Source organism: Ambystoma mexicanum, chromosome 11 (assembly GCF_040938575.1).
Source record: "Ambystoma mexicanum isolate Mex_15411 chromosome 11, UKY_AmexF1_1, whole genome shotgun sequence".
NCBI classification, from domain to species: domain Eukaryota; kingdom Metazoa; phylum Chordata; class Amphibia; order Caudata; family Ambystomatidae; genus Ambystoma; species Ambystoma mexicanum.
The window spans coordinates 850,743,502-850,756,819 of record NC_090934.1 but is presented as its reverse complement, the minus strand read 5'-3'; the positions used below and the strand labels follow the sequence as shown (position 1 = coordinate 850,756,819).

Below are 13,318 nucleotides of genomic sequence, written 5' to 3'. Positions count from 1 at the left end.
GTCCACAAGGCCTTCTGGGGGCTGGGGCTGAAATACCTTCAACTCTCTCTTCCTAAATATCTTCCTTCCCGAGCTCTTCGCTCATCCGCCTCCAACTCCCTCAGGGTCAGTCGCTTCTCCAAGCAACGAGTTGGTGGTAGATCCCTCTCTTCGGCAGGGGCCTCCCTCTGGAACAGCCTTCCTGCCTCCCTGAAACTTGAGGAGAACCATCTCTAGTTCCGGAAGCACCTCAAAACCTTCCTCTTTGCTTCTGCTTTCTCTCTTCCTCTCCCCTGCTGATTCCTGGCTGAAACTGCACGGGTTACATGGCCACCCTCTCTGCTCACAGGCCCGGCCCTACCAGTTGCTCACCTGCACTGCCTCCCTGGCAATCCTGCACTTGGAGACTGTTTCTGTATCCCTACAGTCCCCCTACCTGCACTTATGACTGCACTTACCTTGCACTTGCTACTAGCTGGCCGTTTATTTCTTCTTATGCTTCTATCCCATGTACTGCACTTTCCCCTCCCTGCACCTCGCACTTTTCCCTTTCCCCCTTCCCATGCACTTGCGCGATCTGAATGACACCTGGCCTAGTAGGATTGTTATCTGTCTTCCCTTGTTCTACCTTGCCTCGTCGTGCCTTGAAACACTCGTGTATAGGCGCATTATAAATGCCATATCATATCATATATCATATCATATCATATCATATCATGGACTCCGTAAGGAGGGGCCTTATGAGGCTTGGAGCAGCAGGTCTACGGTGGCCTCAGAAGGAAATATTTCAATTTGAACTACAGAACTCAGTTAATGCTGTTTTCACTGTTCTTTTCTTGTAGTTCACAAAGTTTTAAATTTGTTTGCTGCTGTGAGAGCAAGTAAGGGAAGTTGAAGGAAAACGTTTGCCTCCAGGTCTTTAATAAAATCAAGACTCCCTTCGCTATTTTCTCTCTGCTATCTCACTCTCTACCTACGGTGTCACTCAGGGTTCTATCCTATCGCTGTAGCTTTTTAACATTTACCTTGCTCCTCTTGTCCATCTGATCTCCACCTTCTCTCGTCACTTCCAGTGTTATGCGGATGACACTCAGCTCTCCTTTAAACTTTGCTCCTCTACCTCTTCTTCTTCCTCCCTCATTCCCGATTGACTGCTATTCCGGCATGGTGCGATGCTAATGATATGATATGATATGGCATTTGTAACGCGCCTATACACAAGTGTTTCAAGGCGTGTGTTTCAATGATCTCCGTCTTATTGCCAGCAAGACCGAGATTCTTCTCATTGGCACACCCCACCCTTTCACTCCCCCCTACTCTCTGGCTCCCCTCCTTGGGCCCCCTCCTCTCACCCTCGTGTAAGGAAAAAAACCTGGGGGGTCATCTTCGACTCCTCTCTCTCCTTATCTCCTCATATTGCTGACCTTGCCAAGAAGGCTCACTTTCAGCGTCACCTCCTCAGAAGCATTCTCCCTTTCCCCACCTTCCCCCCGAAACCCAATGTCTCTAGAGCACTGGTTCTCTCCAGGCTGGACTACTGTAACAGCCTCTTCCTTACTCTGCCTCTTTCCTCCCTTTGCTCTCTTCAACTAATCCAGAAGAGGATCTTCTTATCGCTCTGGTCTGACTTAAAAGCAACGCACATGATCTGGTGTTCCTCTCCCTGGCTCTTCGGTTCCAGCAGCAGCAGCAGCAGCAGTGGAAATACAACCAGCTTCGTGAGGATGTCCAGACGGGCTTACTTTGGAGTGGATTGGTCCCACCAACTCGAAGGGAGAAGTCGTCCTTGCAGGGCTTCTCTAGTCGAGGTGAATTCGGAGCTTCAGCACAGCAGCAGGGATTCCCCGGGCAAGCCAACGGTCCAGGAGTTGCAGCAGGTGTCTCTTCCAAGTTCTTCTTCGGATTCCTTCGTCCAGTGGTCGACTCTCCCTTCCAAGCCAAAAAGTCTCGCCTTTTATGCAGGTTTCTCCCATTCATTCCAGCCTAGCTGTCAATCACACAGCAGGGTGGCTGTCCTTGCCAGACAGCCAGCCGGCCAAACACCTTTGGGTGCATTCCTGTAACCAAGGGGATTAGGCACATGGAGTTTCGGCACCTCCCTCACTTCCTGCCCCTGCCAGACATACTGGAGCCAGAGGCGGGCTTCACTCGTAAATCCTGCCAAAGACAAAACTAACAAAGGGACCAAACCTGGTTTGGCGCCCAGAGTAAATTTCAAGAAGGCCCTTTCTGACAAGAAATGGTGAAAAAAGAAAACTAGGCCATTTTGCCAAAATGGGCACCCATGAGTGCCTTACCGTGGCTGCGAACACAGCCTGCAGTAAAAACACACAATGGTAGTAAAAAGTAAACCACTGCCACCAGCCATTAATTGTAGAAAGGGTAACATAAAACTGTTACATGAGAAACTAGACAAAGGGATTACTAAGTAACCCCTCCAGCACCCTACGGTAAGATAGTGTGTGCTGGGTCTAGAAAGTTACAAAATGTAAGTAAAGCCAATTTCACTTCACTGCTCTTGGAAACAGTAGTTCACCAAGAGAAGGTATTTAAACAAGACTTCCCTGTGCCACTGCACTGAAGGTGATGTGTGTAACAATGTAAAAATGATGCCTATGGAGTTTGTCAGACTCCAAAGTCAAAAGAAACACAGATGATAAAGCACATTAAAATTACATGAGAGATAAAAAGTCAGGCAAAAAGAGCTGGGGGTCTCTAAGGTAGAAGGGAATTAACACATTTCTGAGAATTCTCCCTAACAGTCGCTTTGTTATTTGTCCCTGATTCCCTCGTACTACCATTTTCATCGACACAATGTTGCGAGTAACCACAAAGAAAGGATAAGATTCACTATAATTAAATGTAACGCATGAAAGTTAACTTTCTAGTCATAAGAGCTTTTCAGTGAGATGGTCATTCAACTTTCAATTGCCAGAATGGAAAATCAGCAAATGATGTAAGTAAACTGTTGCATAATATTTATGCAATTGTATGCTTCATGATTAACGTTGTGCCGAATTGATATTCAAGTTGACGCAAAGGTGTACATCGTAAATGTCAAGTTTATATTCTTGCTGTAACCTGCTCTAAGTCTCCCGCGCCCAGTTACCTCAGGGTTCGGCTCGTGGTATAAATAAATAAACTAAACTAAAGAAAATGTACATTTAAAGTAATAAGTTGATTTATTATCCAACTTATTTTTCCAATTGCGTATGGATATGTATTTTTGCCTTCCCAAATTTACTTAGTTACATCATTCTGATATGCGTGTGCCATGGATACAATCCTCCCGTGGATGGGTTCTTTAACCAGAACTGGAAGATAACCATCAGTAACGGAACAGGAATAAGCATATTCTGGGACGATCGCAAGGCACCAGTTAGCCCATTTCCGCTGCCAGTGATACAGAGCAACGTGCCAGCATTTATGTTATGAATATGTGCGGATGGCAAAGTGCTGCATTTCGACGTGAAAGGGGACCATTTTTCATCACAAACGGAACGTTATGCGGAGCCATACCAAACCTAAGAAGGAAAATAAGTGCATTTGATTTTAACACACAGAACTTTGACTTCAGAATTAAAGTACAGATCGATGAAGGCAATCTGAAACCTTTGAGTGGAATGTGACAGTCTAACTATGCCTTGAAGTAAACGTTTTCTTGCAATCATTATATTCTCATACATTTTGAATGATTCCTTGGTTCTAATGGTCTATGTTTAACTTGGATTTAAAACTATAACGACTTGGTATATTCCTGACTATTAGTATTTTCCTAAAAGTGTATGTTGTTTTAACTTTTATGCTGGGTGTGTGGGTTTGTTGATCTTCCTGGTTTTGCGTTAGGGAACATGGTGCCGTAGGTGATGACAGGGTACGTTTGGCTATGCTGTGCCACAACATCATAGGAGGAGGTGGAGCATATCGGTTTGACATGTTGCTGCCAACTGGAGGGGCGGGTGATCCGATTTACTGCCGCGAGGGCACTTGAATTTAGGGCGATGGATCAACTGGTAACATTAGCTCAAGATGGAGCTTCCGACCCGTGAGTTTCATGAGTGTAAAAAAAACAAAGATGCATTGGAAACAAAATTTGGATCGATCGATATATGCCCAAGAATACATGGCTGATCCATTAGGCCAAAAAACTTCCTTAGAGAACTAACCCTTTAAAATATTTGTATTACACCAGGAGCTAAATTTAAAACAGGGATTGATCCATTAACTCTCAGAAGCATGCATAGAAAAACGCTTGCAGACCCGTTACATTTTGAAATTTGATGTTACAGCTTGATAGAGATAGCTCAAAGAGATCACAGGAGGGTGTGTTTTTGATGGCGAAGGGCAGCGATTTGGTAGAAATGCCCATAAGGATAAGCATGGCCAGTCAATAGGTGGTTAAATAACACCCACAGCTGCTTGGCTATCTTCACATTCTCCTGTACTCCAATGAATGGTTTTGGTTTATAAAGTGCCACCTAAAAATACACACCACAATAAAAAAAATTAAAGACCACCAGGTGTCCGTTTTTCTTTTCGACTCCAAAAATATATACATAAATTATAAATGTTGTCGTACCAATGGTCTTGGTTAACATTCGCAACCGCGACATTCAGTATAAACTGATCCAAAGCATATATTATACTCCGAGTGAACTATTCCGGGTGGCTCTTTGTTAGGCAGAATTACATGCAGTACCCTTTGGGAACACTACACACAATTAAGACTACAGGTGTAAGCACAATCTCACCTTAGCTACAAGCCTGTACTACACAGATATGTGGTAGCAGTGGCTGAGCAGCCAGACTTATCTCAAGAGTAATGTGAGCAGTACAAGATGTTACACCAAGGACTTGCAATCACAGTAGTTCAAACAAACACTATTCAAGGTTTCTTGGTAAAAGAATATACATTTATTTAAACAGTCAGTTGGAAAACATTCCACTAGTAAGAGCAGCTCAATATCAGAATCTAATACACTACAGTACACAACCAATACATTTCTGAGCAAGTTAGGCTCCCCTGAAGTGGAAGCAAAATGGCACTTCAGTAACTTTTAAAAGGGGTAGAAAGACAAAGGTTAAAATAATTAAAGCGCAATTACTTTCATAGGAAGGGCAAATAGTTTCAGTTCACTACAACTGGCAATTCAATTCAATAGGCCTAGGCCAAAGTCAATGGTTCAGAATCTTGGATAGGATAGCACAGTTTTGGTAGTAAACGGTTAAGTCTTTGCCAATGTTCGAGGAAGTAGTTTGCCACAAAAAGAGTTATATGTCGGTTTAGGAGCAAACAAGACTCCAAAGTTGGAAAAGTTTCACAAACTTTCACAGCGGCAGAAAGGATTTCCATACCGCGTTTGCACAGTACCTTATTGATGAAGAAAAGCTGTAGCTGAGGCAGTTGTTCCTGGCAGTTCCTGCAGATCTCGCTGTTCCTGAGCTTCAGTCGTGGGGATAAGAAGGAGGGCGTCAGGAGGTTCCTGCATTGCCCAGGGAAGAGGCCACAAGCTTGCCTAAGCTTCGGTTTTAAGGTGGGAGTGCCTTGGGAGTGCCTTAAAATCCACAAACTCGTATCCTTCTCACTGGCCATCCGGTTTTCAACAGCACTCTGATGAAAATTCGACCAGTATGGAGACGGTGTCCAGGTTGCTTACGAGTTGGTTGTTCCCACCAGCTCAAGGGAAGAAGTCGTCCTTGAAGGAGCTTCTCTGTCGATGGAGTTTCAGGCAATTCGGACCTGCAGCAGGGCTTCACCAGGCAAACCAACGGTCCAGGAGTTGCAGCAGTCGTCTTCCTTCAGCGTGTCTTTGGTTCGTTCGTTCCAGTGGTCGACATTGCCTTCCAGGTCCCAGAGACCTGCTTTTAAACAGTTTTCTTCTCCCATTCATTCCAGCCTAGCTGTCACTCACCCAGCAGGGTGGCTGTCCTTACCGGACAGTCAGCCAGCCAATCACGCCAGAGTGCATTCAGGTCTCCCATGAGACTAACCACAGGGAGTTTCAGGCACCTCCCTCACATCCTGTCCACTCCAGAAACTCAGGCGCCAGAGCAGGGCTTCAGCACTGAAGCCCGCCAAAGGGCGTCGAACAAAGGGACCAAACCTGGTTTGGCGCGCAGAGTTAAACACAAGAAGTACCTTTCCTAAAAGAAACCGCAAAAAAAGATAACAGGGGCTGTTTTTACAGAGGGGTCATGGGCGCCATATTGAAAAACATGGCTGATCTGATTTTTAGCTATCGGTGTTCGCGGTCTGGAAAAAAGGGTAACATTTGACTGTTACATGAGTGTTTAGACACAGGGGATACTCGGCAACCCCTCCAGCACTCTATAGGAATGTAGGAAGATAGTGTGTGCTGGGTCTATGAATTTAAAAAGGACTAGCAAAGTCAATTTAACTTCACATGCTCGGGGAGACTGTAGTCAGTCCCATAGAAGGTATTTAAACCTTCGGGAGTCTGAAAGACACCCCTGTGCCACTGCACTGAAGATGCTGTGTGACACACAAGAAAAAGATGATGCCTATGGAGTTGTTTAAAACCCCATATCCAAAGAACAAAAAAGTAAAACACACATCAAAATACATGAAAGAGTGGGAAAAAAGGCTCACACTATTTCCAGATAAAAATTAAAATCATAGAAATCCAGCAAAGTTGCTGAGGGTCTCAAAAGGTAAGGGAAATTGGCACATTCTTGAGAATTCTCCCTAACACTCTTTCACACTCCCCAGACTGCTGGCGACTCTGTGGGGGGCTGGTAACATGGGGAACATCATGTGGTCCTGCCCACAGATAGGGACATTTTGGGCAATGGTATATAGACAGTTCACACTCAGACAGAACAGAGATTATTACTATGGCACCAGGCCCATTGCTATTAGGGGGATAGAGGGAGGACTGGCACTCGAACCCCATGCAGCACAGGATAATACACATAATGCTATTGACTGCTGACCGCTCGTAAAAGTGTGGTCCTTAACTGGAAAGCAGTTAACCCACCCACCAACCATATGTGGCAAACACTACGAGCCAAGTTATGCTTCCTGGAATATAATGCTTACAAGTGCCGTGCTGGACCGGCGCAAGCCGCACGTTTCAGTGAACTAGCCGAATCACTCATGTGAATTCTCTAAATACAACACGACTAGGAACCAAAGGGGAATATACGGTACTCCGGGTATACATGTAGATGATATTCAAGGGTGGGCGAAGGTACTACGATGACAAGTCAAACCAAAAGGACCACAGCGCACAAATATACTAAAAAGGAGCACTATAACCACTGTATCATTTGTAACCAAGCTGTATGCCTTCTTACCTCCTGCGACCTGATACCCTAGGGTCTGGCGCGCAAAATAAACAAACAAATAATAAACATAGGCGACGCTGGGGACGTTCATGGCCTATAATTCACTAGGGACTGGCCTAATGGTACTATGTTATATGATACAGTATACAAGATTTACTGGATGAGACGCAATGCCACTTTATATAATACCTCTGGTATGTACGGGAACCTGCGGGAGGATTGGGGGATAAGGAAGTTGGGAGGGGGGAGGGGGGTTAGAAGTTTTGCGCAGGGGAACAGACGTATTAGCCTATGTTCGGCAGTGGCATGTTTTATAGAGAGAATAATATCTATGACTAAATTCTGCTTTCACAACTTGCTGTCTCATATGTCCAACTTATGTAATGGGCTTTTTCAATTGATTTTTAATAAAAAAAATGTAACAAAAAAAAGAAATTATACATTTTGTGTTGAAAATGTTCATTCGATTTTACAAAAGGGGGGGGGGAATCAGCAGAATCCAGAAATTGTTACAATTAAAAAACGGAAACATGAAATGCATTGCACATAAACAAGATGTTTATTGTTAGTTCATCTTCGACTTGTAACCAAAGCAAATCAAACGAATACACCTTACCGTTAACAAACAGAAGTACAGTGTAGTGATACCAGACGCAGCTATCTGCTCTACTAGACTGATCTCTAACTTCACGTTTTAAATAAAGCACATTTATTTTTAAAAAAAATAATAATAAAAAAAAAGTATATTTCCAGTCCTGCTTCTGTTGTTTCGACTGTTTGACATTCTAGTGTTGCTTCTATTCCCAATGTAAACTGTACTTCATTTTTAAGGCAAGAGGGCAATTTTGCCACGTCCAAGATGGCCACCATCAGGTTGTTAGCCCTTGGCTTCGAACTTCCGTTTGCTGTCATTACACGCCTAAGCGCATGCGCGTGGAGATCTGTGTAGTCCCGTCAGTCCCTGCGTGGTCTATCTAGCCTTCTCTAGAGCAGCGAGTCTTTGGCGCGGGCTGTATTTGTAAGGCCTCTAAGCTGTGTGAAAGCGAACTCTACGGGATTCACAGATTTGTGCCGACATGTCTTACAACTATGTGGTGACCGCGCAGAAACCGACTGCAGTGAACGGCTGTGTTACCGGTACTGAGGGACAGGGGAGAGGGAAGCCAGAGGAGAGGTGGCACAGGTGTTTGGGAACCTTCGGTGGAGATCAGTTTTGGCTGAGAACTAACATCTAAGCAGGCAGAGCATTTAGAGATTCTGAAGCCTAGGAAGAGGAGTGCGTGTTACTGGCTAAGAACAAGCATAAAAAAGCAGATCATTTACTGTGGCAGTACTTCGAGTGAAAAGGGTGATGGCAGAGAAGTAGAGTGGCCCTTGTGCATTAAGGATGTTGTGCGGAGCAAAAGCGAACTGTTGCGGGGCCCTGTAGGAGTAACTGCGGGGATCCCTATTTGTAGCACTAGAGTGAGTGTCGAGCCTTGCGCATTGCTTTCTGCACAGCCCTGTAACTATTAAGGACGGAGAGGCTAGTGACGCTGCTGTCACACGACCGCCACTAGATGTCACACAAAAGTAAATGCATCTCTTATTCGTTTCTGTGCGCAAAGTGTGATGGCATTTTCTAGTTACAGATGCAATGCGACACTAATACTACCCATATCAGTTATATAGAAATATAGTTCGGCGCTGGCTTTTGGTCCAGCAACATCTCTGATGCCAAACTTAAGCCTCGAGTTGATGGTACTCAAAAACACCTTTTTATATAACCTTAAAAGTCGTCCACGTGGGAATATTGTAGCACGCACAGACTTGCTTTTGTTTTATCTTTGGCCAGTTCAATACAAAAAGCAGACGCCCTTGATGCTTGTAGAAACATGCATAGTATGGCATGTCAAAGTAAGCTTCTAAGTAGACAAAGGACGTTATTCACTTAATTCAAATGTCCTTATTCTTGATAATTGGTTGCTAATCAAAAAACGACACTCGCAAAGGTAGCAAAGTCGCGTTCATGTAGTTTCAGACTGCATAGTTCACTCATTGATCATGCTCCATGTAGGTTAACAATAGCAGGGAGAACACTACCCAATCTGTTAAGCCGCTAGTTTTTTTAACAATCGCGTGAAGGCAGAGTTTCCCCAAATTTCAGGAATATTTATATACCAGTGTGACGTGGGCAAGGTTATTCTGCTAAAACACGACTTGTGCTTTTTAGGTTTATAGTTGGAACCTCTTTAACTTCTGCCACCAGTGCTCTGGTGGCTTGTTGATTTTGATATTGCACACATGCCATTTTCATATTCTCTTCACACTTTGGGAGCTGAAGTAAAATGTGTTCGGTTTAGTAAGTAGGAGCAGAGGATGCAGTTTGTGTATCATTTGCTGTTATGTCGATGTGTGCAAACCCTGAGGGATTTAGTGCTGTCTGGGGTAAGCTTTTAGCTGTTTTGCACACAGTTCTCAGGGCTCTGGCCTCGGTTTACCCTTGGATGGGTATGCACGTTTTGTATCTTGTCATACGTTGAGTTATGGTCTCGTGGGATAGTGTCTTTGCTTCTCACCTGTGTTTGTGTGGTGATTTGAATCTGTGCATGTCGGGTCTGTAGTATTTATGGGCTTTGCGTTTGGTGTAGTGTTCGTGGTGTCATGAAATATGATTTGTGGTGATAACATCACCAGGTCAGTAGTACAGTGCATAATGAAAACATACAACAGTTAATTTTGACCAAGGAGCCAAATATCCTATTGAGGATAGAATGAGACAAACATCAGTGCACTTTACCACAGATCAAATTTCACAATGCTCTGAGGCAGGGTTTGCATCACAATGCAGGGTCCATGTGTGGGGATTCTAGGGTGATGTTGCTTACCTGATCGAGCAGATCTTTCTTCAGGCGCTATGTAGTGTGGCAGGGTCTGGTGATCCGGCAAATGGGTGTCATTCTTGGCTGTGGCTGGGCAAGGATGTGGGAAGTGGGAGCTCTGGTCTTTTTGACCCTAGAGCAGACTAATAGCAGCATGGCTTGCAAAGAGTATGCTCGGGGAGGGATCAGGATGGATTCAGTATGTGTCCTTGAGGGCCAGTGATTTGGGTAAGTGCATAGAATAGATGCACATAAAATACCAGCTGTTTGAGACAGAACGATGTGTCCTGTAGTGTAGCACTTCCCTGAGGAAGAATGGAGAGTTTGGGTGGAGATCACCAGTGATGGCTGCAGTGTTCGGTTTATCTGTGTGCTGAGATAAACGTAGTCCCATGGCTTTGAGTTTATTTGGCAAGTGACTGCATTCTGCTATGCCTGCGTCACAGAACCAGGGATTGAAATAAAGATTTGGTGAGCAGGGGCTAAAAGCAGGTTTATGTGGATCAGCATCATCCTGTAAATAAGATACCTCTGGGGAAGGACGAGGTATTACACAGTGTGCTGAAAATCTGTCTTCCACATGCAACGCTAACTACTTTTTGTAAATTTATATTTGGGGCCTGTCTTAATGCTCCTTGATACACATTCCTAAATGGTTAATGGCACATAGGTACCTTTTGTTTGGCACAGGAAGATAACGGTAGCTAATGGCAGCATGTGGTGTCGAGCTAACCGGCTAATTCTATGCTACATGCTGGAGCTAAATAGCTTTCAGCAATTTTAAATGCTGCACAACATTATCCTAGGATAGTGGTATTCAAAGTGTGGGGCTTCAAGGCATGTACAGGTGGACTTCAAGGCATGTAAAGTGGGGGCATGAGTTCCCAAGTTGCATAAGGAATACCGTCACTAAAACAGTGATTTGATTAATACGAGTGGGTGTGAAAAATGTGGTGGTCTGACCTCACGTCACGGTCAGAGAAAGTGGGTGTTGGTCCAACTTCTTTCAACCTATGGATTCACTGCTGGGAGACGTATTGCTCTTTCTTAAAGCAAATCCATGTTAATCACAAGTAGGAAAGCTATAGTGGGGACATGGAACTGGGGGGTGGGATGAGAAGCATGGATAATATTCATAGGTGAAGATAGGAAGGGGCTCTGAGGAGGGGCGTCAGCAGGTGAAATGAGAGGAAGGGGATACGGGAAGAGGTACAACTTAGTTGGGGGGGATTAATACAGATTATTCCAACGATTGGAAAAGAGACAATTGAAGAGATGAAATAAGGGGAGCGTAAATAAGATGGGACAGGTAGAACGATAAGTGTGAAGAGGAGGAGAAGGAAGCAAAAGGGGGCAAGTACAATGGGAGAAAGTTAAGTAATGAGACCTGCGCTGTATTTTGTGTGCGAGTGGACCTGGAGCTTCTGCTACTTTGCTGAATGGTCAGTACCTGTTGTGTGGGACGGATCTATACATGCAATCATGCCCTGTGCAGTTTGACAGATGCTCATGTTCCGGTTTTTATTTACTTTTTTGTTTTACTTCTGCACTCATAATGGGAAAGTAAAAGTCTTGCAATTGGAAGGGCTTTGCAATTGGAAGGGCTTTTCACAAATAACATGCAGCTTTTTGACATGTGTGTGTGAACCTTGTTCAAGTTTTTACTGTCTCGCCATTGCTCCATTGGAACCTTCTTTTTTCTGTTGGTAAGGGCAAGGGGAGCTATTGCATGTGCTGCACCAAACATCACTTTTTGTTGCTGGTTGTCGCCCTTTGCCTAAATACCTTGCCTGATTTGGACATAACAATATATGACATTTTGTGAGAATCTGTTTGAGGGGTGTAGGGGCCTGCCCCCAATTATTTATACGAAAAGGGGGGCCTTGGTCCAAAATGTTTTTATACCACTGTTTCACTTAAAGAACCCAGTTAATGTGGCCCATGGGCATGTTTCAACACTCTGGCCATGCAGTTTCGTCTAGCTGTTGCTTGGCTCCATAATGAGGTCAATGTTTGGTATTCTGTTAAGTTTGTGAACTGGGTCCTCAACGCAGCCCCTGGGTATCCTGCCTCACCCGTAAGCAGGAGCTACCTCTGGAAACCATTATATAGTGCTTTGCAAATTTAACTCTCACATGAGATGCAAACTATAACTTTTTTCCAATTAAATATCACCCATTGAGCTTTAAACGTCTTCTGGGTGAGTGCTCATTTATGCACATTTCTAAATGCACACGATTGGCAAGTGGATATATTTGTATGGTATCGTTTGGCCAATGGAGCCAAATGTAGCTTCTGGTAGCTGTTTGTTAAAAGCCAACCAGGCTCTCCTGGAACTCCAAGCTCCCCTCCATTTGGAACCCTGTTTCCTCTTTATATTGCAGTATCTTCTACCTACTTTCTTCCCTTTTTGTCCCTTGTAGTGTCAGATGCAATTTGTCAATTTCTGGCATTCTTAGGACCACCATGACACATTTTCCATGGCATTCCTGTTTATATCTGATCTTAGCTGTTATGTCATTCCCCCCTGCCTGAAACCACGCTTCAGCTGATACACGTTTTCAGGACTTAAAGAATGGGAGCAAATTCATGTGCTTTGCAAGCTCCCAGTGCACATCTGCCCTAGTGGGCCTTTGACAAACTACTTATTATAGTTCTGAAGAAGACTGCTTCAGCCGTATCCCAAGCCAGAGCAGGTTTAATTAACCACACTTCTGATCCAAGTAGCATCGCTAATGTCACTTCTGCATTATACACACTCCTACTTATGTATTTTGGAGATCCTCTAGATCGATCTGCCAGCTGGGGGGACAGTTCAGCCTGCATCAAGTGCAAAGATGGCCACTGCCATGGAGATCCTGGCAAGAAGCAAATGCTTCCTGCCTTTGCCGCACCTCCCAATTGGGCCATCTATCCTGCAAATGGCCAGTCTCCCTCGGGCTGGGAGGCAAAGCCGGCCCTGTTTTAAGGCCTAAGTTGCATGTCTAACCTGCCCTCTACCTACTACTCCTGGGTATGAAATGTTACTCCTGAAGCAGACCACTGACTCCCCCCCCCCCCCCCCCCTACCTACATTCAACCTGCTCCTAATTTGCAGTCTACCCAGCGGTCCTAGTGTCCCTGAAACTGATCACGATCCTTATCACGCCATTCATGAAACAAGTTTAGAA

At 44.5% G+C, this 13,318-nt stretch overlaps 2 protein-coding genes across 10 annotated transcripts in view; one reads left to right on the top strand and one right to left on the bottom strand.

Annotated features, from left to right (window-relative positions):
* Window positions 1–8,007, bottom strand: part of TKFC (triokinase and FMN cyclase) — a 1,395,923-nt gene extending 1,387,916 nt beyond the window's left edge. For 3 of the 9 annotated variants that reach the window (XM_069623839.1, XM_069623840.1, XM_069623842.1), the window contains exon 1: window positions 7,904–8,006. The gene's annotated coding sequence lies outside the window, so the exon portion shown is untranslated. Of the gene's footprint in view, window positions 1–7,903 lie in introns of all 9 variants that reach the window. The other 6 variants (XM_069623835.1, XM_069623836.1, XM_069623838.1 and 3 more) reach the window with 4 other exon arrangements.
* A 235-nt stretch (window positions 8,008–8,242) lies between these two features.
* Window positions 8,243–13,318, top strand: part of DDB1 (damage specific DNA binding protein 1) — a 1,539,839-nt gene continuing 1,534,763 nt past the window's right edge. The window contains exon 1 of the mRNA XM_069623834.1: window positions 8,243–8,424. Coding sequence (XP_069479935.1) covers window positions 8,364–8,424 — 61 coding nt within the window. The 5' untranslated portion in view covers window positions 8,243–8,363. The remainder of the gene's footprint in view (window positions 8,425–13,318) is intronic.